The following is a 26,979-nucleotide window of genomic DNA, read 5'->3' on the forward strand; positions in this document are numbered from 1 at the left end:
GTATATCTATGTCTAGTTAATTGGGGTTGGACTCTCAATTGGAGGCAGGTGCTTTCTAGTTGCCTCTGATTGAGAGTCCTATATATGGGTATGTGTTTGGTTTAGTGTTTGTGGGGGATTGTTTCTTGTTTTGCTGTTTTTTTTTGTGTGTGTGTGTGTGTGTGTGTGTGTGTGTGTGTGTGTGTGTGTGTGTGTGTGTGTGTGTGTGTGTGTGTGTGTGTGTGTGTGTGTGTGTGTGTGTGTGTGTGTGTGTGTGTGTGTGCGCCTGACAAGACTGTCCAGTTCGTTTTTGGTATACGTGTTTATTTTGGTTTTTCCTTCTTTGTCCTAATAAAGAAGATGAGTATACACTTCCCTGCTGCCTTTTGGTCCTCTCCTTACAACAACCGTGACAAAGGCTACGCTCACTGAGTCTGTATGTAGTCAAATGTTTCCTTAAGTTTGGGTCAGTCACAGTGGGCTGCTATTCTGCCACTGTGTACTCTCTGTTTAGGGCCAAATAGCATTCTAGTTTGCTCAGTTTTTGGTAAATTCTTTCCAATGTGTCAAGTAATTATCTTTTTGTTTTCTCATGATTTGGTTGGATCTAATTGTGTTGCTGTCCTGGGGCTCTGTTGGGTCTGTTTGTGAACAGAGCCCCAGGACCAGCTTGCTTAGGGGGACTCTTCTCCAGGTTCATCTCTCTGTAGGTGATGGCTTTGTTATGGAAGGTTTGGGAATCGCTTCCTTTTAGGTGGTTGTAGAATTTTGATAATTAGCGGGTATCGGCCTAATTCTGCTCTGCATGCATTATTTGGTGTTTTACGTTGTACACAGAGGATATTGTTGCAGGACTCTGTTTGCAGAGTCTCAATTTGGTGTTTATCCCATTTTGGTGTTTATCCCAATCTTCTTGGTTGGTGAGCGGACCCCAGACCTCACAACCATAAAGGGCAATGGGTTCTATAACTGATTAGAGTATTTTTAGCCAGATCCTAATTGGTATGTTGAATTTTATGTTCCTTTTGATGGCGTAGAAGGCCCTTCTTGCCTTGTCTCCCAGATCCTTCACAGCTTTGTGGAAGTTACTGATGTTTAGGCCGAGGTATGTATAGTTTTCTGTGTGCTCTAGGGCAACGGTGTCTAGATGGAATTTGTATTCGTGGTCCTGGCAACTGGACCTTTTTTGGAACACCCTTATTTTGGTCTTACTGAGATTTACTGTCAGGGCCCAGGTCTGACAGAATCTGTGCAGAAGATTTAGGTGCTGCTGTAGGTCCTCCTTGTTTGGGGACAGAAGCACCAGATCATCAGCAAACAGTAGTCATTTGACTTCAGATTCTAGTAGGGTGAGGCCGGGTGCTGCAGACTGTTCTAGTGCCCTCGCCAATTCGTTGATATATATGTTGAAGAGGGTGGGGCTCAAGCTGCACCCCTGTCTCACCCCACGGCCCTGTGGAAAGAATTGTGTGTGTTGTTTGCCAATTTTAACCGCACACTGGTTGTTTGTGTACATGGATTTTATAATGTCATATGTTTTCCCCCAACAGCACTTTCCATTAATTTGTATAGCAGACCCTAATGCCAAATTGCCTTTGCTTTGGTTTGTTTGTTTGTCAATTAGTGTGTGCAGGGTGAATACGTGGTCTGTCGTATGGTAATTTGGTAAAAAAGCCTATTTGACATTTGCTCAGTACATTGTTTTCACTGAGGAAATGTATGAGTCTTCTGCTAATGATAATGCTGTCACTCTCTCTCTCTCTCTCTCTCTCTCTCTCTCTAGGCGGGTAGTGATGGAGAGAGTATCGGTAACTGTCCGTTCTCCCAGCGTCTCTTCATGATCCTGTGGCTGAAGGGAGTGGTCTTCAATGTCACCACAGTCGACCTCAAGAGGTATGCCAGCGGTTAGGGGTTAAGGGACAGGGGCTAAAGAGGTACGTCAGGGTTAGGGGTTAAGGGACAGGGGCTAAAGAGGTACGTCAGGGTTAGGGGTTAAGGGACAGGGGCTAAAGAGGTACGTCAGGGTTAGGGGTTAAGGGACAGGGGCTAAAGAGGTACGTCAGGGTTAGGGGTTAAGGGACAGGGGCTAAAGAGGTACGTCAGGGTTAGGGGTTAAGGGACGGGCTAAAGAGGTACGTCAGGGTTAGGGGTTAAGGGACAGGGGCTAAAGAGGTACGTCAGGGTTAGGGGTTAAGGGACAGGGGCTGAAGAGGTACACTGCTTTAGGTCTGTGTCCTAAGTAGGCACCGCCACAGAGGAAAGGCACAGTGTTACCTTGGAAACACTGCCAGGTGTCTGATCCACTGAGGAAAGGGACAGTGTCACCTTGGTAACACTGCCAGGTGTCTGATCCACTGAGGAAAGGGACAGTGTCACCTTGGTAACACTCCCAGGTGTCTGATCCACTGAGGAAAGGGACAGACATGACAACCAGGTGATTCAGTAGTAGTAGTCATGCTACATCAGCTCAGATTTATGTCACAAGTTGGGATTTTCAATCAAACTTCCATTTAGACACCTGTCTCTCTGCTTTAATAGGAAGTAACCCTGGTCTCTCTCTGCTTTAATAGGAAGTAACCCTGTCGCTCTCTGCTTTAATAGGAAGTAACCCTGTCTCTCTCTGCTTTAATAGGAAGTGACCCTGTCTCTCTCTGCTTTAATAGGAAGTAACCCTGTCTCTCTCTGCTTTAATAGGAAGTAACCCTGTCTCTCTCTGCTTTAATAGGAAGTAACCCTGGTCTCTCTGCTTTAATAGGAAGTAACCCTGTCTCTCTCTGCTTTAATAGGAAGTAACCCTGGTCTCTCTCTGCTTTAATAGGAAGTAACCCTGTCTCTCTTTCTGCTTCAATAGGAAGTAACCCTGGTCTCTCTCTGCTTTAATAGGAAGTAACCCTGGACTCTCTTTTGTCCAATAGGCACTAACCCTGTCCCTCTCTGCTCCAATTAGAAGTAACTCTATCTCTCTGTTGACCAATAGGAAGCCGGCAGACCTCCATAACCTAGCCCCAGGGACCCATCCTCCTTTCCTGACATTTAACGGAGAGGTGAAGACAGACATCAACAAGATAGAAGAGTTCCTGGAGGATGTACTGGCTCCGCCCAAGTAAGGCTACAGTATCACGCTGTATTAATACAACACCACAATGTCACACATCTTCCTAGGAGTACGTCCTCTCTCTCCAGCCGACGATGTCAACTTGTACACAGGCAGCTAGCTCTCCGACCACAATGTGTATCTACACTGAAATCCTCTGTACCGTTCAGCTTCATACGCACCACCCAAAGTAGCGTCAGTACGAGTCCTGATCCAGCACGCTACATTATATATATCTATTGAATACAGCCCAATAGATGATACTGTGATCTAGGTGTTTTCCACTGTCTCTGTGTCTGACTGTATCTCTGTGTTCCTGTATCTGACTGTATCTCTGTGTCTGACTGTATCTCTGTGTCTGGTTGTGTCTGACTGTATCTCTGTGTCTGGTTGTGTCTGACTGTATCTCTGTGTCTGGCTGGTATCTCTGTGTCTGGCTGGTATCTCTGTGTCTGGCTGGTATCTCTGTGTCTGGCTGGTATCTCTGTGTCTGGCTGGTATCTCTGTGTCTGGCTGGTATCTCTGTGTCTGGCTGGTATCTCTGTGTCTGGCTGGTATCTCTGTGTCTGGCTGTTATCTCTGTGTCTGACTGTTATCTCTGTATCTGACTGTTATCTCTGTGTCTGACTGTATCTCTGTGTTCCTGTGTCTGACTGTATCTCTGTGTTCCTGTATCTGACTGTATCTCTGTGTCTTCCTCTTGCAGGTACCCTAAGTTGGCAGCCAAGCAGAGAGAGTCTAACACAGCTGGAAACAACATCTTTGCCAAGTTCTCAGCGTACATCAAGAACACCAAGCCTGAAGCTAATGGAGGTAGGACACATAGCCTAACCCCTGACCCTTAACCCTAACCCTAACCCCTAGAACACCAAGCTAATAGAGGTAGGACACAGCCTGACCCCTACCCTTAACCCTAACCCTAACCCCTAGAACACCAAGCTAATGGAGGTAGGACACATAGCCTAACCCTTGACCCCTACCCTTGACCCTAACCCTAACCCCTAGAACACCAAGCTAATGGAGGTAGGACACAGCCTAACCCTTGACCCTTACCCTTAACCCTAACCCCTAGAACACCAAGCTAATGGAGGTAGGACACATAGCCTAACCCTTGACCCCTACCCTTAACCCTAACCCTAACCCCTAGAACACCAAGCTAATGGAGGTAGGACACATAGCCTAACCCTTGACCCCTACCCTTAACCCTAACCCCTAGAACACCAAGCTAATGGAGGTAGGACACATAGCCTAACCCTTGACCCCTACCCTTAACCCTAACCCCTAGAACACCAAGCTAATGGAGGTAGGACACATAGCCTAACCCTTGACCCCTACCCTTAACCCTAACCCCTAGAACACCAAGCTAATGGAGGTAGGACACATAGCCTAACCCTTGACCCCTACCCTTAACCCTAACCCCTAGAACACCAAGCTAATGGAGGTAGGACACATAGCCTAACCCTTGACCCCTACCCTTAACCCTAGACCAGTGGTTCCAAATCTTTTTACAGTCCCCCCTCTAGCACCAGGGTCAGCGCACTCTCAAATGTCGTTTTTTTGCAGGCATTGTTAGCCTGCCACACACACACTATATGATACATTTACTAAACATAAGAATGGGTGTCACTTCATGGGAAGTGACAAAGAGCTGTTATAGGACCAGGGCACAAATAATAATATAATAAGAATCCATAATTTTGCTCTTTATTTAACAATCTTACATATAAAACCTTATTTGCTCATCAAAAATAGTGAATAACTCACCACAGGTTAATGAGAAGGGTGTGCTTGAAAGGATGCACATAACTCTGTAATGTTGGGTTGTATTGGAGAGAGTCTCAGTCGTAAAAAAAATTCCACACCCAGTCTGTGCCTGTATTTAGTTTTCATGCTAGTGAGGGCCGAGAATCCACTCTCACATAGGTACGTGGTTGCAAAGGGCATCAGGGTCTTAATAACAGCGCGATCTGCCAAGGCAGGATACTCTGAGCGCAGCCCAATCCAGAAATCTGGCAGTGACTTCTGATTAAAATACATTTTCACAGAACCGCTTGTTGCAATTTTGATGAGGATCTCTTGTTCAGATATCAGTAAGTGGACTGGAGGCAGGGCATGAAAGGGATAATGAATCCAGTTTTTTGTGTCATCTCTTTCGGGAAAGTACCTGCGTAATTGAGCACCCAACTCACTCAGGTGCTTCGCTATATCATGTTTGACATTGTCCGTAAGCTTGAGTTAATTTGCACACAAAAAATCATACAATGATGGAAAGACCTGTGTGTTGTCCTTGTTAATGCAGACAGAGAAGAGCTCCAACTTCTTAATCATAGCCTCAGTTTTGAATATAGTTGTGGAGAGTCCCTGTAATCCTAAATTCAGATAATTCAGGCGAGAAATAGGCCAGTTGTGTGAGAAACTCGTCATCTTGCAAGCGGTCAGACAAGTGAAAATTATGGTCAGTAAAAAAAACTTTAAGCTCATCTTTCAATTTAAAAACACGTGTCAATACTTTGCCCCTTGATAACCAGCGCACTTCTGTATGTTGTAAAAGCGTTACATTGTCACTGCCCATATCATTACATAATGCAGTAAATACACGAGAGTTCAGGGGCCTTGCTTTAACAAACATAACCATTTTCACTGTAGTGTCCAAAACGTCTTTCAAGTTGTCAGGCATTCCCTTGGCAGCGAGAGCCTCTCGGTGGATGCTGCAGTTACCCAAGTGGCGTTGGGAGCAACTGCTTGCACGTGCGTTACCACTCCACTATGTCTCCCTGTCATGGATTTTGCGTCATCAGTACAGATACCAATACGAGCAGCAGCTACGTTTGGCTACATATGGACTGTTAGAGGAATTCCCGCGAGAGAGTAACGGTTAATGTGATTGGATGTTAATTATTTGACTAGGCTATCTGTATTTGACATTGTGTTGTTATTTCACTGAACACTAGATGGTTTAATTTTATTTTTGGCAGTGAAACGAGGCGACTCAGGTGAGGAGAAAAACCTCACCCAAATGTATAGCCCCGTTGGAAAATATAAATGGAGTGTTTGAAAATGTGAAGAAAACAAAACGGAAAAAAATATGTATATATTATTTTTTTTAAACGTAAATCACATTTTTATTTGGTGTATTCCCAGACGGCATTGTGCATACCCCTGGGGTGGTAGGGCACATAGCCTGACCCCTACTCTTAACCCTAACCCCTAGAACATGTCTTGTGGGGTATGCATGGGTGTCCGAGCTGTGTGCCAGTAGTTTAGACAGACAGCTTGGTGCATTGAACATCTCATAAATACAAGTAGTGATGAAGTCAATCTCTCCTCCACTTTCAGCCAGGAGAGATTGACATGCATATTATTAATATTAGCTCTCTGTGTACATTCAAGGGCCAGCCGTGCTGCCCTGTTCTGAGACAATTTCCTAAGTCATTTTTTATGGCACCTGACCACACGTCTGAACAGTAGTCCAGGTGTGATAAAACTAGGGCCTGTAGGACCTGCCTTGTTGATAGTGTTGTTAAGAAGGTAGAAACTAGGGCCTGTAGGACCTGCCTTGTTGATAGTGTTGTTAATTAGGTAGAAACTAGGGCCTGTAGGACCTGCCTTGTTGATAGTGTTGTTAAGAAGGTAGAAACTAGGGCCTGTAGGACCTGCCTTGTTGATAGTGCTGTTAAGAAGGTAGAAACTAGGCCCTGTAGGACCTGTCTTGTTGATAGTGTTGTTAAGAAGGCAGAGCATCGCTTTATTATAGACAGACTTCTCCCCAAATTAGCTACTACTGCATCAATATGTTTTGACCATAACAGTTTACAATCTAGGGTTACTCCAAGCAGTTTAGTCATCTCAACTTGCTTAATTTCCACATTATTTATTACAAGATTTAGTTGAGGTTTAAGGTTTAGTGAACGTTTTGTCCCAAATGCAATGCTTTTAGTTTTATAAATATTTAGGACTAACTTATTCCTTGCCACCCACTCTGAAACTAACTGCAGCTCTTTGTTGAGTGTTGTAGTCATTTCAGTCTCTGTAGTAGCTGACGTGTAGTGTTGAGTCATCCGCATACATAGACACTCTGACTTTACTCAGAGCCAGTGGCATGTCGTTAGTAAAAATTGAAAAAGCAAGGGGCCTAAACAGCTACCCTGGGGAATTCCTGATTCTAATTGGATTATATTTGAGAGGCTTCCATTAAAGAACACCCTCTGTGTTCTGTTAGACAGGTAACTCTATCCACATTATAGCAGGGGGTGTAAAGCCATAACACAAGTTTTTCCAGCAGCAGACTATGATCAATAATGTCAAAAGCTGCACTGAAGTCTAACAAGACAGCCCCCACAATCAATTTATCATCAATTTCTCTCAGCCAATCATCAGTCATTTGTGTAATTTCTGTGCTTGTTGAGTGTCCTTCCCTATAAGTGTGCTGAAATTCTGTAGGTCTGTGTAGTTCTGTCCTTGAGCTGTTGTCTATTAATGTTCTGTATTATGTCATGTTTTGTGTGGATCCCAGGAAGAGTAGCTGCTGCTTTTGCAACACCTAATAGGGATCCTGATAAAATACCAAATACAATACCACTGATCACCCCTTTTTGGATCATCCTGCTCCAGGGCGCAAAGCACACCACAAGTTGAGCCCTGAGCCACGTGACTCAAAGAGCCCACTTCCTCTGTGAGGCGGAAACACCAAAAAAAATCGAAACAATTCCACTTCTCGAAATGCCGCCATCTACTGGACTGGAGTGTGTAGTCAATCACAGCTTCCAGACTAAATTAATAAAGAAACAAACACTAAGAATAACCTAATCCTGTACTACTAAGAACATTAAAAAGAGCCTTACTGACTTCTAACAAACCCTCACCCATCCCCCAAAATCTGTACACAAACCATTCACATGCTTGCCAACCAGATGTAATGATGAGTTCAATGTCCTAGGCACATCTGAGCAAACACCAACTCTCCCTTCCTAATCGGACCTTTAAATCTTTCTTTTGGGGGCATATAAATGCCGCCCCCTGGGCTTGCTGTCCCACTTCTTCTGCCACACTTCTATCACAATGGTTATAATGCTGTCCCACTTCTATCACAATGGTAATAATGCTGTGCCACTTCTATCACAATGGTAATAATGCTGTCCCACTTCTTCTGCCACACTTCTATCACAATGGTAATAATGCTGTCCCACTTCTGTCCCACACTCCCCGTAATACTGTCTGAAGCATCTTGACTGTGTATCAGGGTTCCTGAAATGTATGCATATTTAAATCAATTTATAGTTCATAAACTAGTCATGTAAATGTAATACCTTTTTTACAGTTGGTCCCATGCCTGTTGCTTAGCTGTTAAAAGGAGCTGCCATTGACATCCATGTTTTATGCCATTTCAAATAGTTCTAATGCACAGTAATGTTTGGTGGCAGGACTTGTGCTGTTATCAGACCTTCTGGGGGGTAAAAAAAAACGTGGAAATGAATTTAAAAAACAACAACAATGTTTTAAGTGAAATATTAGCTTTTGTCTGAAGCACTAACAAGGCTTTTCAGCATCAGTAGCTTGACTACTGCTAGAGTACTGTACCTTTAATGATCTACTGCTAGAGAGTACTGTACCTTTAATGATCTACTGCTAGAGAGTACTGTACTTTTAATGATCTACTGCTAGAGAGTACTGTACCTTTAATGATCTACTGCTAGAGAGTACTGTACCTTTAATGATCTACTGCTAGAGATTACTGTACCTTTAATGATCTACTGCTAGAGTACTGTACCTTTAATGATCTACTGCTAGAGATTACTGTGCCTTTAATGATCTACTTCTAGAGATTACTCTACCTTTAATGATCTACTGCTAGAGTACTGTACCTTTAATGATCTACTGCTAGAGATTACTGTACCTTTAATGATCTACTTCTAGAGATTACTGTACCTTTAATGATCTACTGCTAGAGTACTGTACCTTTAATGATCTACTGCTAGAGAGTACTGTACCTTTAATGATCTACTGCTAGAGAGTACTTTACCTGTATTGATCTACTGCTAGAGAGTACTGTACCTTTAATGATCTACTGCTAGAGAGTACTGTACCTGTATTGATCTACTGCTAGAGAGTACTGTACCTTTATTGATCTACTGCTAGAGTACTGTACCTTTATTGATCTACTGCTAGAGTACTGTACCTTTATTGATCTACTGCTAGAGAGTACTGTACCTGTATTGATCTACTGCTAGAGTACTGTACCTTTAATGATCTACTGCTAGAGAGTACTGTACCTTTAATGATCTACTGCTAGAGATTACTGTACCTTTAATGATCTACTGCTAGAGTACTGTACCTTTAATGATTTACTGCTAGAGAGTACTGTACCTGTATTGATCTACTGCTAGAGTACTGTACCTTTAATGATCTACTGCTAGAGAGTAATGTACTTTTATTGATCTACTGCTAGAGTACTGTACCTTTAAAGATCTACTGCTAGAGAGTACTGTAGCTTTAATGATCTACTGCTAGAGTACTGTACCTTTAATGATCTACTGCTAGAGTACTGTACCTTTATTCATCTACTGCTAGAGTACTGCACCTTTAATGATCTACTGCTAGAGAGTACTGTAGCTTTAATGATCTACTGCTAGAGTACTGTACCTTTATTGATCTACTGCTAGAGTACTGTACCTTTATTGATCTACTGCTAGAGTACTGTACCTTTAATGATCTACTGCTAGAGATTACTGTGCCTTTAATGATCTACTTCTAGAGATTACTGTACCTTTATTGATCTACTGCTAGAGAGTACTGTACCTGTATTGATCTACTGCTAGAGTACTGTACCTTTATTGATCTACTGCTAGAGTACTGTACCTTTAATGATCTACTGTACAACAGCAACAGATGTACTCACATTGGATTGGGTTGATTAGGATTCAAACCGTCTCTCAAACAGCCTATTTATAGTCTCTCAGTTATAGAGAGAGAAAAACAGCCGGGGTGTTTCTCAATACGCTATACTACCGTGCTCTACACTCTCACGCTCCAAGTGCATTCTCCCAGGACGTTTGTGCATAGGTCAAATTTAGCTTTTGAATTTCCTCCTTTTTTTTCTTATTTTCTTTTGTTTACCCTTTTGTTTACCCTTTTGTTTACCCTCGCTAGTTTGATTGTATTGACATTCCCAGCCTTACTTTCGTCGTCGGTTTTTCTCCAAAAATATTGACTCATTGAAACTGAAACAATGCATCCCGATCAATATACCAGCTGTGATTTATAATCTGATGGCAATATGCGGTTGGACTACTAAGAAATTGTGAATTCTATTAATTATGCGTTGAACTGCATTCATCTATTGAGTCAAATTGAACCTATTGTTAAAACCTCTTATGAAGTTGGTTTTGTAATATAAACTGTGAATTTTGATATTTTTTGAGTGTTATTATGATTGTTTGTTTGTTTGATATCTACAAAGTAGTTAAAAAACATTGTCAGTTTCACATTAAATTATTAGAAGGGAGGGGAGTTCCTTACTGAGACCTAGACAACCAGGTGAGGGGAGTTCCTTACTGAGACCTGGACAACCAGGGGAGGGGAGTTCCTTACTGAGACCTAGACAACCAGGTGAGGGGAGACCTAGACAACCAGGTGAGGGGAGTTCCTTACTGAGACCTAGACAACCAGGTGAGGGGAGTTCCTTACTGAGACCTAGACAACCAGGTGAGGGGAGTTCCTTACTGAGACCTAGACAACCAGGTGAGGGGAGACCTAGACAACCAGGTGAGGAGAGTTCCTTACTGAGACCTAGACAACCAGGTGAGGGGAGTTCCTTACTGAGACCTAGACAACCAGGTGAGGGAAGTTTCTTACTAATTAGTGACCTTAATTCATCTACAAAGGCAGAGCGAAAAACCCAAAGACATGTGTCCCTCCGGGGAATGAGTTTGACGTGTCATTAACCCTTAAAGTTCCAGAATGGGCTGAAAATGTCAGCCATATTGGTCAGGGAGAAATCCAAACCGGTCTAATTGGAATGAATGGCAGTAGAGGTATAATCCTGATTTTACTTATGCAGGAAAATAAAAGTAAGGTATATGACATATCAGAAATTGTGTAATAGAATTGTCAGCCAAAAATATTTTCATATAATTATAAATACAGTTTATACAGGCTTTATATACATTTTCTGAATAAATAGCCTCTAAAATATATGTAAAAAAAATAAAAAAAATAATATATATATATATATATTTATTTATTTATTTATTGGAAAGCTGTGAGTGCTATTATGATGCAATATCAGTAATTGTTGCATTTACGACCTGTCTAAGGCTTATCATCAACTGGATTCAGCCAGTGTCACGGCCGTCGTAAGGATTGGACCAAAATGCAGCGGGTACATGAATGCTCATATTTACTTTATTGAGAACACGACACAAAACAAGAAAACGAAAAAACGAACGACAGCTAAACAGTTGTGCAGGCTAAAATACAGCAGTGCAAAAACAACTTCCCACAAAAGACAGGTGGAAAAAAGGGCTACCTAAGTATGGTTCCCAATCAGCAACAACGATGTACAGCTGTCCCTGATTGAGAGCCATACCAGGCCAACACAAAGAAATACACAACATAGAAAGAACATAGAAATACAAAACATAGAACAATACCCAAAAACCCCCGACAACACAAAACAAACACCCCCTGCCACGCCCTGACCAAACTACAATATCAAATAACCCCCTTATACTGGTCAGGACGTGACAGTATGGCTGTGGATTGACTGCATTGTTTGAAAGGAATGTGGGGGAAACAGTCCCAGTGTCACGGCTTTCTGAAGGATCGGACCAAAACGCAGCGTGTTCGTAGTTCCACATCTTGTTATTAACCGTGAAACCAAATGCAATACACCAACCACTTTAAATAACAAAACAATAAAAGCCATAACGCAGAGCAGGCAAACACTACTCAAAAATCAACAACCCACACATAGAAAACAGGCTACCTAAGTATGGCTTCCAATCAGAGACAACGATAGACAGCTGCCTCTGATTGGAAACCATACCTGGCCAACACATAGAAAAGGAAAACATAGAAATAGATATCTAGAAACCCCACAATGAAACAGAAACCCCAAAACACACCCAAAACACCCCCCTGTCACGCCCTGACCACTCTACTATGGGAAATGACCTCTTACAAGGGTCAGGACGTGACACCCAGTCAGTGGGGAAACAACCCCTGGTTACCTTGGTTACCCAAATGGCTCACAGCAACAACAAAAAACAACCTTTTTTCAAACTCATTTTTTTTTTGGTCTGCTTGTTTTTAGTAAATTATAAAACTACATTTTAAGAAAAGTACAACATTTTCTAAAGAGGACTTTTCTACATTACCTGCTCCAGAGTTTTCTCACTACTTAAAAAAACATAACATAACGTTTCTATTCATAACGGTGCTAGCTAACTACCGACCGGATCATTTAAGCTAGCCGAGACCAACAACACAAACAAACAGACTATACAGCTACAAGTAGTGAGTGGAGTTACAAACAGACTATACTAAACGAGTTAAATGTCTTACTTAAGCATTTTCCACTCACATACCGTGCCTTCAGAAAGTATTCACACCCCTTGACTTTTTCCACATTTTGTTGTGTTAAAGCCTGAATTTAAAATAGATTAAATTGAGATTTATTTTACAGACCTACACACAATACCCCATAATATCAAAGTGCAATAATGTTTTAAAAAATGTTTACAAATTGATTACAAATGAAAAGCTGAAATATCTTGAGTCAATAAGTATTCAACCCCTTTGTTATGTCAAGGAGCCTAAATAAGTTCAGGAGTAAAAATGTGCTTAAAACCTCTTGCGCATAGCATCCCGTTAGCGGGATCATTTTCCAGCGAAAACTCCTTTAACCTCTCTGGGGTACCTACGTAACAGCTACTGGAATTCCAGTGGCGCGATTTTTGAATCGTTAGAAATACTATAACTTCAATTTCTCAAACATATGACTATTTCACAGCTATTTAAAGACAAGAATCTCGTTAATCTAACCCCACTGTCCGATTTCAAAAAGGCTTTACAACGAAAGCAAAACATTAGATTATGTCAGTAGAGTGCCCAGCCAGAAAAAATCTGACACCCATTTTTCAAGCTAGCATATCATGTCACATAAACCCAAACCACAGCTAAATGCAGCACTAACCTTTGATGATCTTCATCAGATGACACACCTAGGACATTGTGTTATACAATACATGCATGTCTGTTCAATCAAGTTCATATTTATATCAAAAACCAGCTTTTTACATTAGCATGTGACGTTCAGAAAAAGCATAACCACCGCAAACTTCCGGGGAATTTACTAACAGTTTGCTAAATTACTCACGATAAACGTTCACAAAAAGCATAACAATTATTTTAAGAATTATAGATACATTACCCCTCTATGCACTCGATATGTCCGATTTTAAAATAGCTTTTCGGATGAAGCACATTTTGCAATAATCTAAGTACATAGCCCGGCATTACAGGGCTAGCTATTTAGACACCCGGCAAGATTAGCCTTCATCAAAATCACATTTCCTATAAGAAAAATGTTCTTACCTTGCTTGTTCTTCATCAGAATACACTGCCAGGACTTCTACTTCAATAACAAATGTTGGTTTGGTCCCAAATAATCCATCGTTATATCCAAACAGCGACGTTTTGTTCGTGAGTTCTAGAATGCTTTTTCACGGTCCCGCGCATGGCGCGTTGGCTTGTCAAAAATGTCTAAATATTCCATTACCGTACTTCGAAGCATGTCAACCGCTGTTTAAAACCAATTTTTATGCCATTCAACTCGTAGATTAGTGATAATATTCCGACCGGGAGTATGCATTGAGCCTAAACAGCCGAATAAAATTTCTCCTCAGAAGCGACTCATGCACGCGCATCATTCAAAGGTCCTCTCAGCATCCACTTACAAAAGGCGATAATATGTTTCAACCTGAGGCTCCCTCGTAAACCTTCAGGGTTTTCGCGGGCTCTGAGAGCCTATTGGAGCCCTGGGAATTGTCACGTTACAGCTAAGATCCTTACTTTTCAATAAAAAGATGCAAGACGCACGACTCCTTGTCAGACAGGGTACTTCCTGCTTGAAACCTTGTCAGGTTTTTGCCTGCCATAGGAGTTCTGTTATACTCACAGACACCATTCAAACAGTTTTAGAAAATTCAGAGTGTTTTCTATCCAAACCTGAACAATAATATGCATATTCTAGCTTCTGAGTTGGTGTAGGAGGCAGTTAAAAATGGGAACATATTTTTTCCAAAATTCTCAATACTGCCCCCTATACCAAACAGGTTAACAAGTCACATAATAAGTTGCATGGACTCACCCTGTGTGCAATAATAGAGTTTAACATGATTTTTGAATGACTACCTCATTTCTGTACCCCACACATACAATTATCTGTAATGTCCCTCAATCGATCAGTGAATTTCAAACACAGATTCAACCACAAAGACCAGGGAGGTTTTCCAATGCCTCGCAAAGAAGGAAACCTATTGGTAGCAGACATTGAACATCCCTTTGAACATGGTGAAGTTATTAATTACACTTTGGACGGTGTATCAATACACCCAGTCACTACAAAGATACAGGCGTCCTTCCTAACTCAGTTGCTGGAGAGGAAGGAAACCACTCAGGGATTTCACCATGAGGCCAATGGTGACTTTAAAACAGTTACAGAGTTTAATGGCTGTGATAGGAGAAAACTGAGGATGGATCAACAACATTGTAATTACTCCACAATGCTAACCTAAATGACAGAGTGGCTCAGTTGGTAGAGCATGGTGTTTGCAGTGGTGTTTGCAGTGGTGTTTACAACACCATGGTTGTGGGTTTGATTCCCACGGGGGGCCAGTACAAAAAAACAAAAGGTATGAATTGAAAAGTATGCATTCACTACTGTAAGTCGCTCTGGATAAGAGCGTCTGCTAAATGACTAAAATGTAAAAGAAGGAAGTCTGTACTGAATAAAAATATTCCAAAACATGAATCCTGTTTACAACAAGGCACTAAAGTAATACTGCAAAAAATGTTACAAAGCAATTAACTTTTTGTCCTGAATACAAAGTGTTATGTTTGGGGAAAAATCCAATACAACACATTACTGAATACCACTTTACATATTTTCAAGCATAGTGGTGGCTGCATCATGTTATGGGTATGCTTGTAATCATTAAGGACTGGGAAGTTTTTCAGGATAAAAAATACACGTAATGGACTTGAAAATCTATGGCAAGACCTTAAAATAGTTGTCTAGCAATGATCAACAACCAATTTGACAGATTTTGAAGAGTTTTGAAAAGAATAATGGGCAAATGTTGCACAATCCAGGTGTGGAAAGCTCTTAGAGACTTACCCAGAAAGACTCACAGCTGTAATCGCTGCCAAAGGTGCTTCAGACTCAGGGGTGTGAATACTTATGTAAATTAGATATTTCTGTATTTCATGATCAATAAATTTGCATGTTTTTACTTTTGTCATTATGGGGTATTGCATATAGATGGGTAAGAAAACAAATCAATTTGGTCTATTTTGAATTCAGGCTGTAACACAACAAAATGTGGAATAAGTCAAACGGTATGAATACTTTCTGAAGGCACTGTAGATACTTGCAGCCTACTTGGAAACCGGGTCCTCCCAATTTCCCACTCTTCCACAACGAATAGCCTGAAGCCACAGGGCTCTTCTCACAGGCTCGATATCCCTATGTGGGAACATTGCGAATTGTAGGTCTAGATATTTGTCTTGGTGACATGTACATTGAACAACACAGCAGCTTTTTGGGCATGTTTTGTTAAGTTGCCTCTTTTTTACAACGGGGGTCAAAAGACAAGAATGTTTGTATTCCACAAATTGTGGGTTCTGGTTGAGGGGAATTACTTCACATGACATGAATACTGACTCGGGAGTATTGGCAGTTAATTTGAAAAAGAAAAGTATGGACTCATTCCTCTAAAAGTGGCTGGCTAGCTAGCTAACAAATATACAGTGTAGATACATTCTTCAAATGCATTATTTTACACACTATCGTATCACAGCACTGGCAAACCATGGCTGCCCAACTCCCTGCCCAACTCCCTGCCCAACTCCCTGCCCAACTCCCATTAGAAGGTTCATGTCCATTATAGTATTGTCATTCCTATAGCCTTACCTCTGTCACTGTTATCATTGAAGTTTTGTGATGGGCCGTAGGTTGCTATACGTTATTCTTGTGTCTCACACTTACATTTAACAGGTTTAGTCTCATTGAGATTTACAGACATGTCCTACTGTTAGCTGCCACTAAAGGGTAGCAGAGTAAAAACTACTACACAGATGGAACCTGGCTGTGTACTGCCCTTTACTGCCCTGTACTGTCCTGTACTGCCACCTGGTGGATATGATGGAGATGACTGTACTGCCCTGTACTGTCCTGTACTGCCCTGTACTGCCACCTGGTGGATATGATGTGCTCCCTTTTCTGGGTTTCTCTTTATATGACAAATTGACTGAAATCTCTCTCTACCTCCATCCCTTCTAGTCCTGGAGAAGGGTCTGTTGAAGGCTCTGAAGAAGCTAGATGACTACCTGGCTAGTCCCCTCCCAGAGGAGATCGATGCAGACAGCATGGAGGAGGAGAGGGAGTCCACCAGACGCTTCCTGGATGGGGACGACCTCACCCTGGCTGACTGCAACCTCCTGCCCAAACTACATATAGTCAAGGTACACACACACACACACACACACACACACACACACACACACACACACACACACACACAGACACACGCAAACACACACACACACGCAAACACACACACACACGCAAACACAGACAGACAGACAGACAGACAGACTCACACACACACACACGCAAAAAGACACAGACTCACACACACGCACACACACACACACACACAGCGCGCACGCACACACACACAAGCGCACACACACATGCAAACACACACACGCAAACACACACACACACGCAAACACACACACACACGCAAACACACACACACACACGCAAACACACACACACACGCAAACACACACACACGCAAACACACACACGCAAACACGCACGCAGACACGCAGACAGACATGCAGACAGACAGACACGCAGACAGACAGACACGCAGACAGACAGACACGCAGACAGACAGACACGCAGACAGACACGCAGACAGACACGCAGACAGACACGCAGACAGACACGCAGACAGACACGCAGACAGACACGCAGACAGACACGCAGACAGACACGCAGACAGACAGACGTTCCTATTCCCTGAGCGTGAGGTGTGTTCTCTCTATGTTTTGTTACCAGGTGGTTGCTAAGAAGTATCGTAACTATGAGATTCCGTCTGAGCTGAGTGGGGTGTGGCGCTATCTGAAGAACGCCTACACGCGAGACGAGTTCACCAACACCTGCGCTGCCGACAACGAGATAGAGATGGCTTACCTGGATGTGGCCAAGAGACTGGAGAAGTGACCTCTAACCCCTGACCTCTAACCCCTGACCTCTAGCCCCTGACCTCTAGACCCTGACCTCTAACCCCTGACTTCTAGCCCCTGACCTCTAGCCCCTGGCCTCTAGCCCCTGGCCTCTAGCCCCTGGCCTCTAGCCCCTGACCTCTAGTCTCTAACCCCTGACCTCTAGGCCCTGACCTCTAGGCCCTGACCTCTAGGCCCTGACGTCTAGCCCTGATTTTTAACCCCTGACCTCTAACCCATGATCTCTAACCTACAAGCCTGATTTTTTTAACCCCTTGACTCCTAATCCCAACCCATATCAGCACTTACCATGAAGCCAGTCCACAGGGATATTCGTTAATAATTTCCCCTGCTGTAGTCTGATTCCACCATCAAAATCTGGCTACTGATTATACTAATATATTGATTGATTAATGTATTGATCTGTAATCGATAATACACTGTGTTGAAAGGTCCATTACAATCATGAGCTTCACTTGGATGATTTTCATATAGTTTTGCTGTAGTCTTTCTATTTGAGACAGACAGATCTTATGTTGAGGAGTTGATTTGATCATTTGTTAATAAGTTTTAATGTATTTAAAAAAACACTTTTGAACAAACAAGGAGAAACGTTGTTGTGTATTAAGAGGATACTACTATTCTATACTATACTACTATAGTATACTACTATAGTATACTACTATACTATACTACTATACTATACTACTATACTACTATATTATTATACTACTATACTACTATACTACTATACTACTATACTACTATACTATACTATTATACTATAATACTATTATACTATACTACTATACTACTATACTACTATACTACTATACTATACTATTATACTATAATACTATTATACTATAATACTATACTACTATAATACTATACTACTATACTATTATACTATAATACTATACTACTATAATACTATACTACTATACTACTATACTACTATACTACCCGATACTATACTACTATACTACACTATACTACACTACTATACTACTATACAATACTACTATACAATACTATACTACACTATACTACTATACTATACTACACTACACTACTACATCACTATACTACTATACTATACTACTATAATACTCTACTACAAAACTATACTACTGTACTATACTACTATTATGGATGTTTTCCAAAAGGGGCCCTATTGTGCACTAATTATGACCGGCACCATTGGGAACAGGGTGACCATAGGGAACAGGGGGACCATAGGGAACAGGGTGACCATAGGGAATAGGGTGACCATAGGGAATAGGGTGACCATAGGGAACAGGGGGACCATAGGGAATAGGGGCACCATAGGGAACAGGGTGACCATAGGGAATAGGGTGACCATAGGGAATAGGGGGACCATAGGGAACAGGGTGACCATAGGGAATAGGGGGACCATAGGGAATAGGGGGACCATAGGGAACAGGGGGACCATAGGGAACAGGGTGACCATAGGGAATAGGGGCACCATAGGGAATAGGGGGACCATAGGGAATAGGGGGACCATAGGGAATAGGGGGACCATAGGGAATAGGGGGACCATAGGGAACAGGGTGACCATAGGGAATAGGGGGACCATAGGGAATAGGGGGACCATAGGGAATAGGGGGACCATAGGGAACAGGGTGACCATAGGGAATAGGGGGACCATAGGGAACAGGGGGACCATAGGGAACAGGGGGACCATAGGGAACAGGGTGACCATAGGGGGACCATAGGGAACAGGGTGACCATAGGGAACAGGGGGACCATAGGGAACAGGGGGACCATAGGGGGACCATAGGGAACAGGGTGACCATAGGGAACAGGGTGACCATAGGGGGACCATAGGGAACAGGGGGACCATAGGGAATAGGGGGACCATAGGGAACAGGGGGACCATAGGGAACAGGGTGACCATAGGGAATAGGGTGACCATAGGGAATAGGGTGACCATAGGGAATAGGGGGACCATAGGGAATAGGGGGACCATAGGGAACAGGGTGACCATAGGGAATAGGGGGACCATAGGGAACAGGGGGACCATAGGGAATAGGGGGACCATAGGGAATAGGGGGACCATAGGGAACAGGGTGACCATAGGGAATAGGGGGACCATAGGGAATAGGGTGACCATAGGGAATAGGGGGACCATAGGGGGACCATAGGGAATAGGGTGACCATAGGGAATAGGGTGACCATAGGGAATAGGGGGACCATAGGGAACAGGGTGACCATAGGGAACAGGGTGACCATAGGGAATAGGGGGACCATAGGGGGACCATAGGGAATAGGGTGACCATAGGGAATAGGGGGACCATAGGGAACAGGGGGACCATAGGGAACAGGGTGACCATAGGGGGACCATAGGGAATAGGGGGACCATAGGGAACAGGGTGACCATAGGGGGACCATAGGGAACAGGGGGACCATAGGGAACAGGGTGACCATAGGGGGACCATAGGGAATAGGGGGACCATAGGGGGACCATAGGGAACAGGGTGACCATAGGGAACAGGGTGACCATAGGGGGACCATAGGGAATAGGGGGACCATAGGGAATAGGGGGACCATAGGGAATAGGGGGACCATAGGGAACAGGGTGACCATAGGGAATAGGGGGACCATAGGGAATAGGGGGACCATAGGGGGACCATAGGGAATAGGGGGACCATAGGGAACAGGGTGACCATAGGGGGACCATAGGGAATAGGGGGACCATAGGGAACAGGGGGACCATAGGGAACAGGGTGACCATAGGGAATAGGGGGACCATAGGGAATAGGGGGACCATAGGGAATAGGGGGACCATAGGGAACAGGGTGACCATAGGGAATAGGGGGACCATAGGGAACAGGGTGACCATAGGGAATAGGGTGACCATAGGGAATAGGGGGACCATAGGGAACAGGGTGACCATAGGGAATAGGGGGACCATAGGGAATAGGGGGACCATAGGGAATAGGGTGACCATAGGGAATAGGGGGACCATAGGGAACAGGGGGACCATAGGGGGACCATAGGGAACAGGGTGACCATAGGGAACAGGGTGACCATAGGGGGACCATAGGGAACAGGGGGACCATAGGGAACAGGGGGACCATAGGGAACAGGGTGACCATAGGGAATAGGGGGACCATAGGGAATAGGGGGACCATAGGGGGACCATAGGGAATAGGGGGACCATAGGGAATAGGGGGACCATAGGGAATAGGGGGACCATAGGGAATAGGGGCACCATAGGGAATAGGGGGACCATAGGGAACAGGGGGACCATAGGGAACAGGGTGACCATAGGGGGACCATAGGGAATAGGGGGACCATAGGGTGACCATAGGGAACAGGGGGACCATAGGGAACAGGGTGACCATAGGGAACAGGGGGACCATAGGGAATAGGGGCACCATAGGGAATAGGGGGACCATAGGGGGACCATAGGGAACAGGGGGACCATAGGGAACAGGGTGACCATAGGGAAGCACTTTATACTGTGTGTGGCCTCTGATAGAAGCCTGGAACAAAGCTCTCTTCTGGTTGGTTCCCCTGAATAAACCTGTTGCTACGCTGTTGCTATAGTGTAACTCTGATTGTTCATCAGAACCAGTTCTGGAATGGATCTCCTCCTGAACCATGTGCCTATTTGGAAATGTCCAAATTCCAACGCCAAGTAAAAATGGGTTAATTAACATGATGATAACATTCTTTATTAAATTAAACCCTAAACGTATATCTACAGACAGGTTTTTAGAACATTTAACCTCTCTAGTTATCAGTTGTTAGAACATTTAACCTCTCTAGTTATCAGTTGTTAGAACATTTGACCTCTAGTTATCAGTTGTTAGAACATTTTACCTCTAGTTATCAGTTAGAACATTTAACCTCTCTAGTTATCAGTTGTTAGAACATTTAACCTCTCTAGTTATCAGTTGTTAGAACATTTAACCTCTAGTTATCAGTTGTTAGAACATTTAACCTCTCTAGTTATCAGTTAGAACATTTAACCTCTCTAGTTATCAGTTGTTAGAACATTTTACCTCTAGTTATCAGTTAGAACATTTAACCTCTCTAGTTATCAGTTGTTAGAACATTTAACCTCTAGTTATCAGTTGTTAGAACATTTAACCTCTAGTTATCAGTTGTTAGAACATTTAACCTCTCTAGTTATCAGTTGTTAGAACATTTAACCTCTAGTTATTAGTTCTTAGAACATGTCCGTCAGATGGTTTAATATGGAGATAAACGAGATTATTTTAGATTCAGAGAATATTTATTTAGAGTCCATTCAGGCCTGGGCGATGACAATCTACCAGATCCACCCTTAGAGTGGTTAGAGTCTGGCAGGCAGGCGTCTGTAACGTAGTCAGCCTGGAATACAGACACAATTTCCACGCAACGACTTCAGATTCTAAAACTTTATTGTCCATTCAGGGTAAAACAGTCATCAGTCTCTGTCTCATGGTCTTTGGCTGGCTTCCTGTCTATAACCTGTATACTTCCTGTTCTGACCCATAGTGTTCTGGTGTGGTTTAGATGGTCATGTGATCTGAAATAAGAGCCATTCTTGGAGTGGACCGCGAGGAATAAAATCATATTTTCACAGATACTCATTTTCTGTTTCTGTCTTTTTTTTGGTCTTTATTTCTGAAACACGAAACAGCAGCTACTGTAGCTCATCCATCAACCATTACAACGACTAACCTATTAGCCTCAGAGGGAATAGTGTGCAAAACCACAAATGAAACCTTATTCCCTTCATAGTGCACTTACCTTTGACCAAAGCCCTATAAACCGTGGTCTAAAGTAGGGCACTATATATGGAATAGGGTGCCATTTGGGACACATAGTACTATGATGAAGAGTAAGGTCCTGTCTTCACTGTGTTTGGCAGAGAAAGAGTTAACTCTGCCTGGCATCACCGATCAGATGCAGTTGAGTAGATCTGTTTCTGCTCCGTGTGTTTCAGAGAGAGACAGGGAGAGCCACAGGGAGAGCCACAGGGAGAGCCACAGGGAGAGAGACAGGGAGAGAAACAGGGAGAGAGACAGGGAGAGAGACAGGGAGAGAGACAGGGAGAGCCACAGGGAAAGAGACGGGGAGTGAGACAGGGAGAAAGACAGGGAGAGAGACAGGGAGAGACACAGGGAGAGAGACAGGGAGAGACACAGGGAGAGAGACAGGGAGGGAGACAGGGAGAGCCACAGGGAGAGCAACAGGGAGAGAGACAGGGAGAGCCACAGGGAGAGGGACAGGGAGAGCCACAGGGAGAGAGACAGGGAGAGAGACAGGGAGAGAGACAGAGAGAGAGACAGGGAGAGCCACAGGGAGAGAGACAGGGAGAGAGACAGGGAGAGAGACAGGGAGAGCCACAGGGAGAGAGACAGGGAGAGAGACAGGGAAAGAGACAGGGAGAGAGACAGGGAAAGAGACAGGGAGAGAGACAGGGAGAGACACAGGGAGAGACACAGGGAGAGCCACAGGGAGAGCCACAGAGAGAGAGACAGGGAGAGAGACAGGGAGAGAGACAGGGAGAGAGACAGGGAGAGAGGCAGGGAGAGAGACAGGGAAAGAGACAGGGAGAGAAACAGGGAGAGAGACAGGGAGAGCCACAGGGAGAGCCACAGGGAGAGAGACAGGGAGAGCCACAGGGAGAGAGAAAGGGAGAGCCACAGGGAGAGCCACAGGGAGAGAGACAGGGAGAGAGACAGGGAGAGAGACAGGGAGAGAGACAGGGAGAGCCACAGGGAGAGCCACAGGGAGAGAGACAGGGAGAGAGACAGGGAGAGAGACAGGGAGAGCCACAGGGAGAGAGACAGGGAGAGAGACAGGGAGAGAAACAGGGAGAGCCACAGGGAGAGAAACAGGGAGAGCCACAGGGAGAGAGACAGGGAGGGAGACAGGGAGAGAGACAGGGAGAGAGACAGGGAGAGAAAGTGGGAGAGAGACAGGGAGAGAGACAGGGAGAGCCACAGGGAGAGAGACAGGGAGAGAGACAGGGAGAGAGACAGGGAGGGAGACAGGGAGAGGGACAGGGAGAGCCACAGGGAGAGAGACAGGGAGAGAAACAGGGAGAGAGACAGGGAGAGGGACAGGGAGAGCCACAGGGAGAGAGAAAGGGAGAGAAACAGGGAGAGAGACAGGGAGAGACACAGGGAGAGAGACAGGGAGAGAGACAGGGAGAGCCACAGGGAGAGAGACAGGGAGAGCGACAGGGAGAGCCACAGGGAGAGAGACAGGGAGGGAGACAGGGAGAGAAAGTGGGAGACAATGCTGACAGCTTTAAATAGAGGTTTCCATGCCAAACACCACCTCTCCTCTCCTCTGCCTCTCCTCCCCTCATTCCCCATCTCTACTCTCTCATTAGGCTAGAAAACTTGAGCGCGGCCATCCGTCTGATCTGTCTGCTGTGAACTTTACAATGAGACCAGCGGTGTTTACTGAGATTAGCCCTCTGCCAGGAACAACAGGCCGTCCCAGATGGCACACTATTCTCTATATAGTTTATAGGGCCCTGGTCTAAAATAGTGCACTATATAGGGAAAAGTGTTCCACAGGGCCCTGGTCTAAAGTAGTGCACTATATAGGGAAAAGTGTTCCACAGGGCCCTGGTCTAAAGTAGTGCACTATATAGGGAAAAGGGTGCCATTTGGGATCTACCCTCAGTGTTCATGGGCTGGAGCTATGAGCTGGGGCTGGTGCTCAGTATAGGGCTGTATTGGACTGGGCTACATGGGACTGGGCTGCATGGGACTGGGCTGCATGGGACTGGGCTGCATGGGACTGGGCTGCATGGGACTGGTCTGCATGGGACTGGGCTGCATGGGACTGGGCTGTATGGGACTGGGCTGTATGGGACTGGGCTGCATGGGACTGGGCTGCATGGGACTGGGCTGCATGGGACTGGTCTGCATGGGACTGGGCTGCATGGGACTGGGCTGTATGGGACTGGGCTGTATGGGACTGGGCTGTATGGGACTGGGCTGCATGGGACTGGGCTGCATGGGACTGGGCTGCATGGGACTGGGCTGCATGGCTGTATGGGACTGGGCTGTATGGGACTGGGCTGCATGGCTGTATGGGACTGGGCTGTATGGGACTGGGCTGTATGGGACTGGGCTGTATGGGACTGGGCTGTATGGGACTGGGCTGCATGGCTGTATGGGACTGGGCTGCATGGGACTGGGCTGCATGGCTGTATGGCTGTATGGGACTGGGCTGTATGGGACTGGGCTGTATGGGACTGGGCTGTATGGGACTGGGCTGCATGGCTGTATGGGACTGGGCTGCATGGGACTGGGCTGTATGGGACTGGGCTGTATGGGACTGGGCTGTATGGGACTGGGCTGCATGGGACTGGGCTGTATGGGACTGGGCTGCATGGCTGTATGGGACTGGGCTGCATGGGACTGGGCTGCATGGGACTGGGCTGCATGGGACTGGTCTGCATGGGACTGGGCTGCATGGCTGTATGGCTGTATGGGACTGGGCTGTATGGGACTGGGCTGTATGGGACTGGGCTGTATGGGACTGGGCTGCATGGCTGTATGGGACTGGGCTGCATGGCTGTATGGGACTGGGCTGCATGGGACTGGGCTGCATGGCTGTATGGCTGTATGGGACTGGGCTGTATGGGACTGGGCTGTATGGGACTGGGCTGTATGGGACTGGGCTGTATGGGACTGGGCTGCATGACTGTATGGGACTGGGCTGCATGGGACTGGGCTGCATGGCTGTATGGCTGTATGGGACTGGGCTGTATGGGACTGGGCTGTATGGGACTGGGCTGTATGGGACTGGGCTGCATGGCTGTATGGGACTGGGCTGCATGGGACTGGGCTGTATGGGACTGGGCTGTATGGGACTGGGCTGTATGGGACTGGGCTGCATGGGACTGGGCTGTATGGGACTGGGCTGCATGGCTGTATGGGACTGGGCTGCATGGGACTGGTCTGCATGGGACTGGGCTGCATGGCTGTATGGCTGTATGGGACTGGGCTGTATGGGACTGGGCTGTATGGGACTGGGCTGTATGGGACTGGGCTGCATGGCTGTATGGGACTGGGCTGCATGGCTGTATGGGACTGGGCTGCATGGGACTGGGTTGCATGGCTGTATGGCTGTATGGGACTGGGCTGTATGGGACTGGGCTGTATGGGACTGGGCTGTATGGGACTGGGCTGCATGGCTGTATGGGACTGGGCTGCATGGGACTGGGCTGTATGGGACTGGGCTGTATGGGACTGGGCTGTATGGGACTGGGCTGCATGGGACTGGGCTGTATGCGACTGGGCTGCATGGCTGTATGGGACTGGGCTGCATGGGACTGGGCTGCATGGGACTGGGCTGCATGGGACTGGTCTGCATGGGACTGGGCTGCATGGCTGTATGGCTGTATGGGACTGGGCTGTATGGGACTGGGCTGTATGGGACTGGGCTGTATGGGACTGGGCTGCATGGCTGTATGGGACTGGGCTGCATGGGACTGGGCTACATGGGACTGGGCTGCATGGCTGTATGGCTGTATGGGACTGGGCTGCATGGGACAGGGCTGCATGGGACTGGGCTGTATGGGACTGGGCTGCATGGGACTGGGCTTTATGGGACAGGGCTGCATGGGACTGAGCTGCATGGCTGTATGGCTGTATGGGACTGGGCTGCATGGGACTGGGCTGCATTGGCTGTATGGCTGTATGGGACTGGGCTGCATGGGTCTGGGCTGCATGGCTGTATGGCTGTATGGGACTGGGCTGCTTGGGACTGGGCTGCATGGTTGTATGGGACTGGGCTGCTTGGGGACTGGGCTGCATGGTTGTATGGCTGTATGGGACTGGGCTGCATGGGACTGGGCGGCATGGCTGTATGGCTGTATGGGACTGGGCTGCATGGGACTGGGCTGCATGGGACTGGGCTGTATGACTGTATGGCTGTATGGGACTGGGCTGCATGGGACTGGGCTGCATGGCTGTATGGCTGTATGGGACTGGGCTGCATGGGACAGGGCTGCATGGGACTGGGCTGTATGGGACTGGGCTGCATGGGACTGGGCTTTATGGGACAGGGCTGCATGGCTGTATGGCTGTATGGGACTGGGCTGCATGGGACTGGGCTGCATGGGACTGGGCTGTATGGGACTGGGCTGTATGGGACTGGGCTGTATGGCTGTATGGGACTGGGCTGTATGGGACTGGGCTGTATGGCTGTATGGGACTGGGCTGTATGGGACTGGGCTGTATGGCTTTATGGGACTGGGCTGCATGGGACTGGGCTGCATGTTTGCATGGGACTGGGCTGTATGGGACTGGGCTGTATGGGACTGGGCTGTATGGGACTGGGTTGCATGGCTGTATGGGACTGGGCTGCATGGGACTGGGCTGCATGGCTGTATGGGACTG

At 45.7% G+C, this 26,979-nt stretch overlaps 1 protein-coding gene across 2 annotated transcripts in view; it reads left to right on the forward strand.

Annotated features, from left to right (window-relative positions):
• LOC115206734 (chloride intracellular channel protein 5) overlaps positions 1-18,195 on the forward strand; it is a 68,219-nt gene extending 50,024 nt beyond the window's left edge. For both annotated transcript variants that reach the window (XM_029773968.1, XM_029774015.1), the window contains exons 2-6: positions 1,763-1,872; positions 2,957-3,082; positions 3,780-3,886; positions 16,635-16,816; positions 17,424-18,195. In XM_029773968.1, the coding sequence (XP_029629828.1) occupies positions 1,763-1,872; positions 2,957-3,082; positions 3,780-3,886; positions 16,635-16,816; positions 17,424-17,588 (690 nt within the window). In that variant the 3' untranslated portion in view covers positions 17,589-18,195. The remainder of the gene's footprint in view (positions 1-1,762; positions 1,873-2,956; positions 3,083-3,779; positions 3,887-16,634; positions 16,817-17,423) is intronic.
• Positions 18,196-26,979: the final 8,784 nt, after the last annotated feature.

The sequence above is a fragment of the Salmo trutta genome, chromosome 1 (assembly GCF_901001165.1).
Source record: "Salmo trutta chromosome 1, fSalTru1.1, whole genome shotgun sequence".
Classification (NCBI taxonomy): domain Eukaryota; kingdom Metazoa; phylum Chordata; class Actinopteri; order Salmoniformes; family Salmonidae; genus Salmo; species Salmo trutta.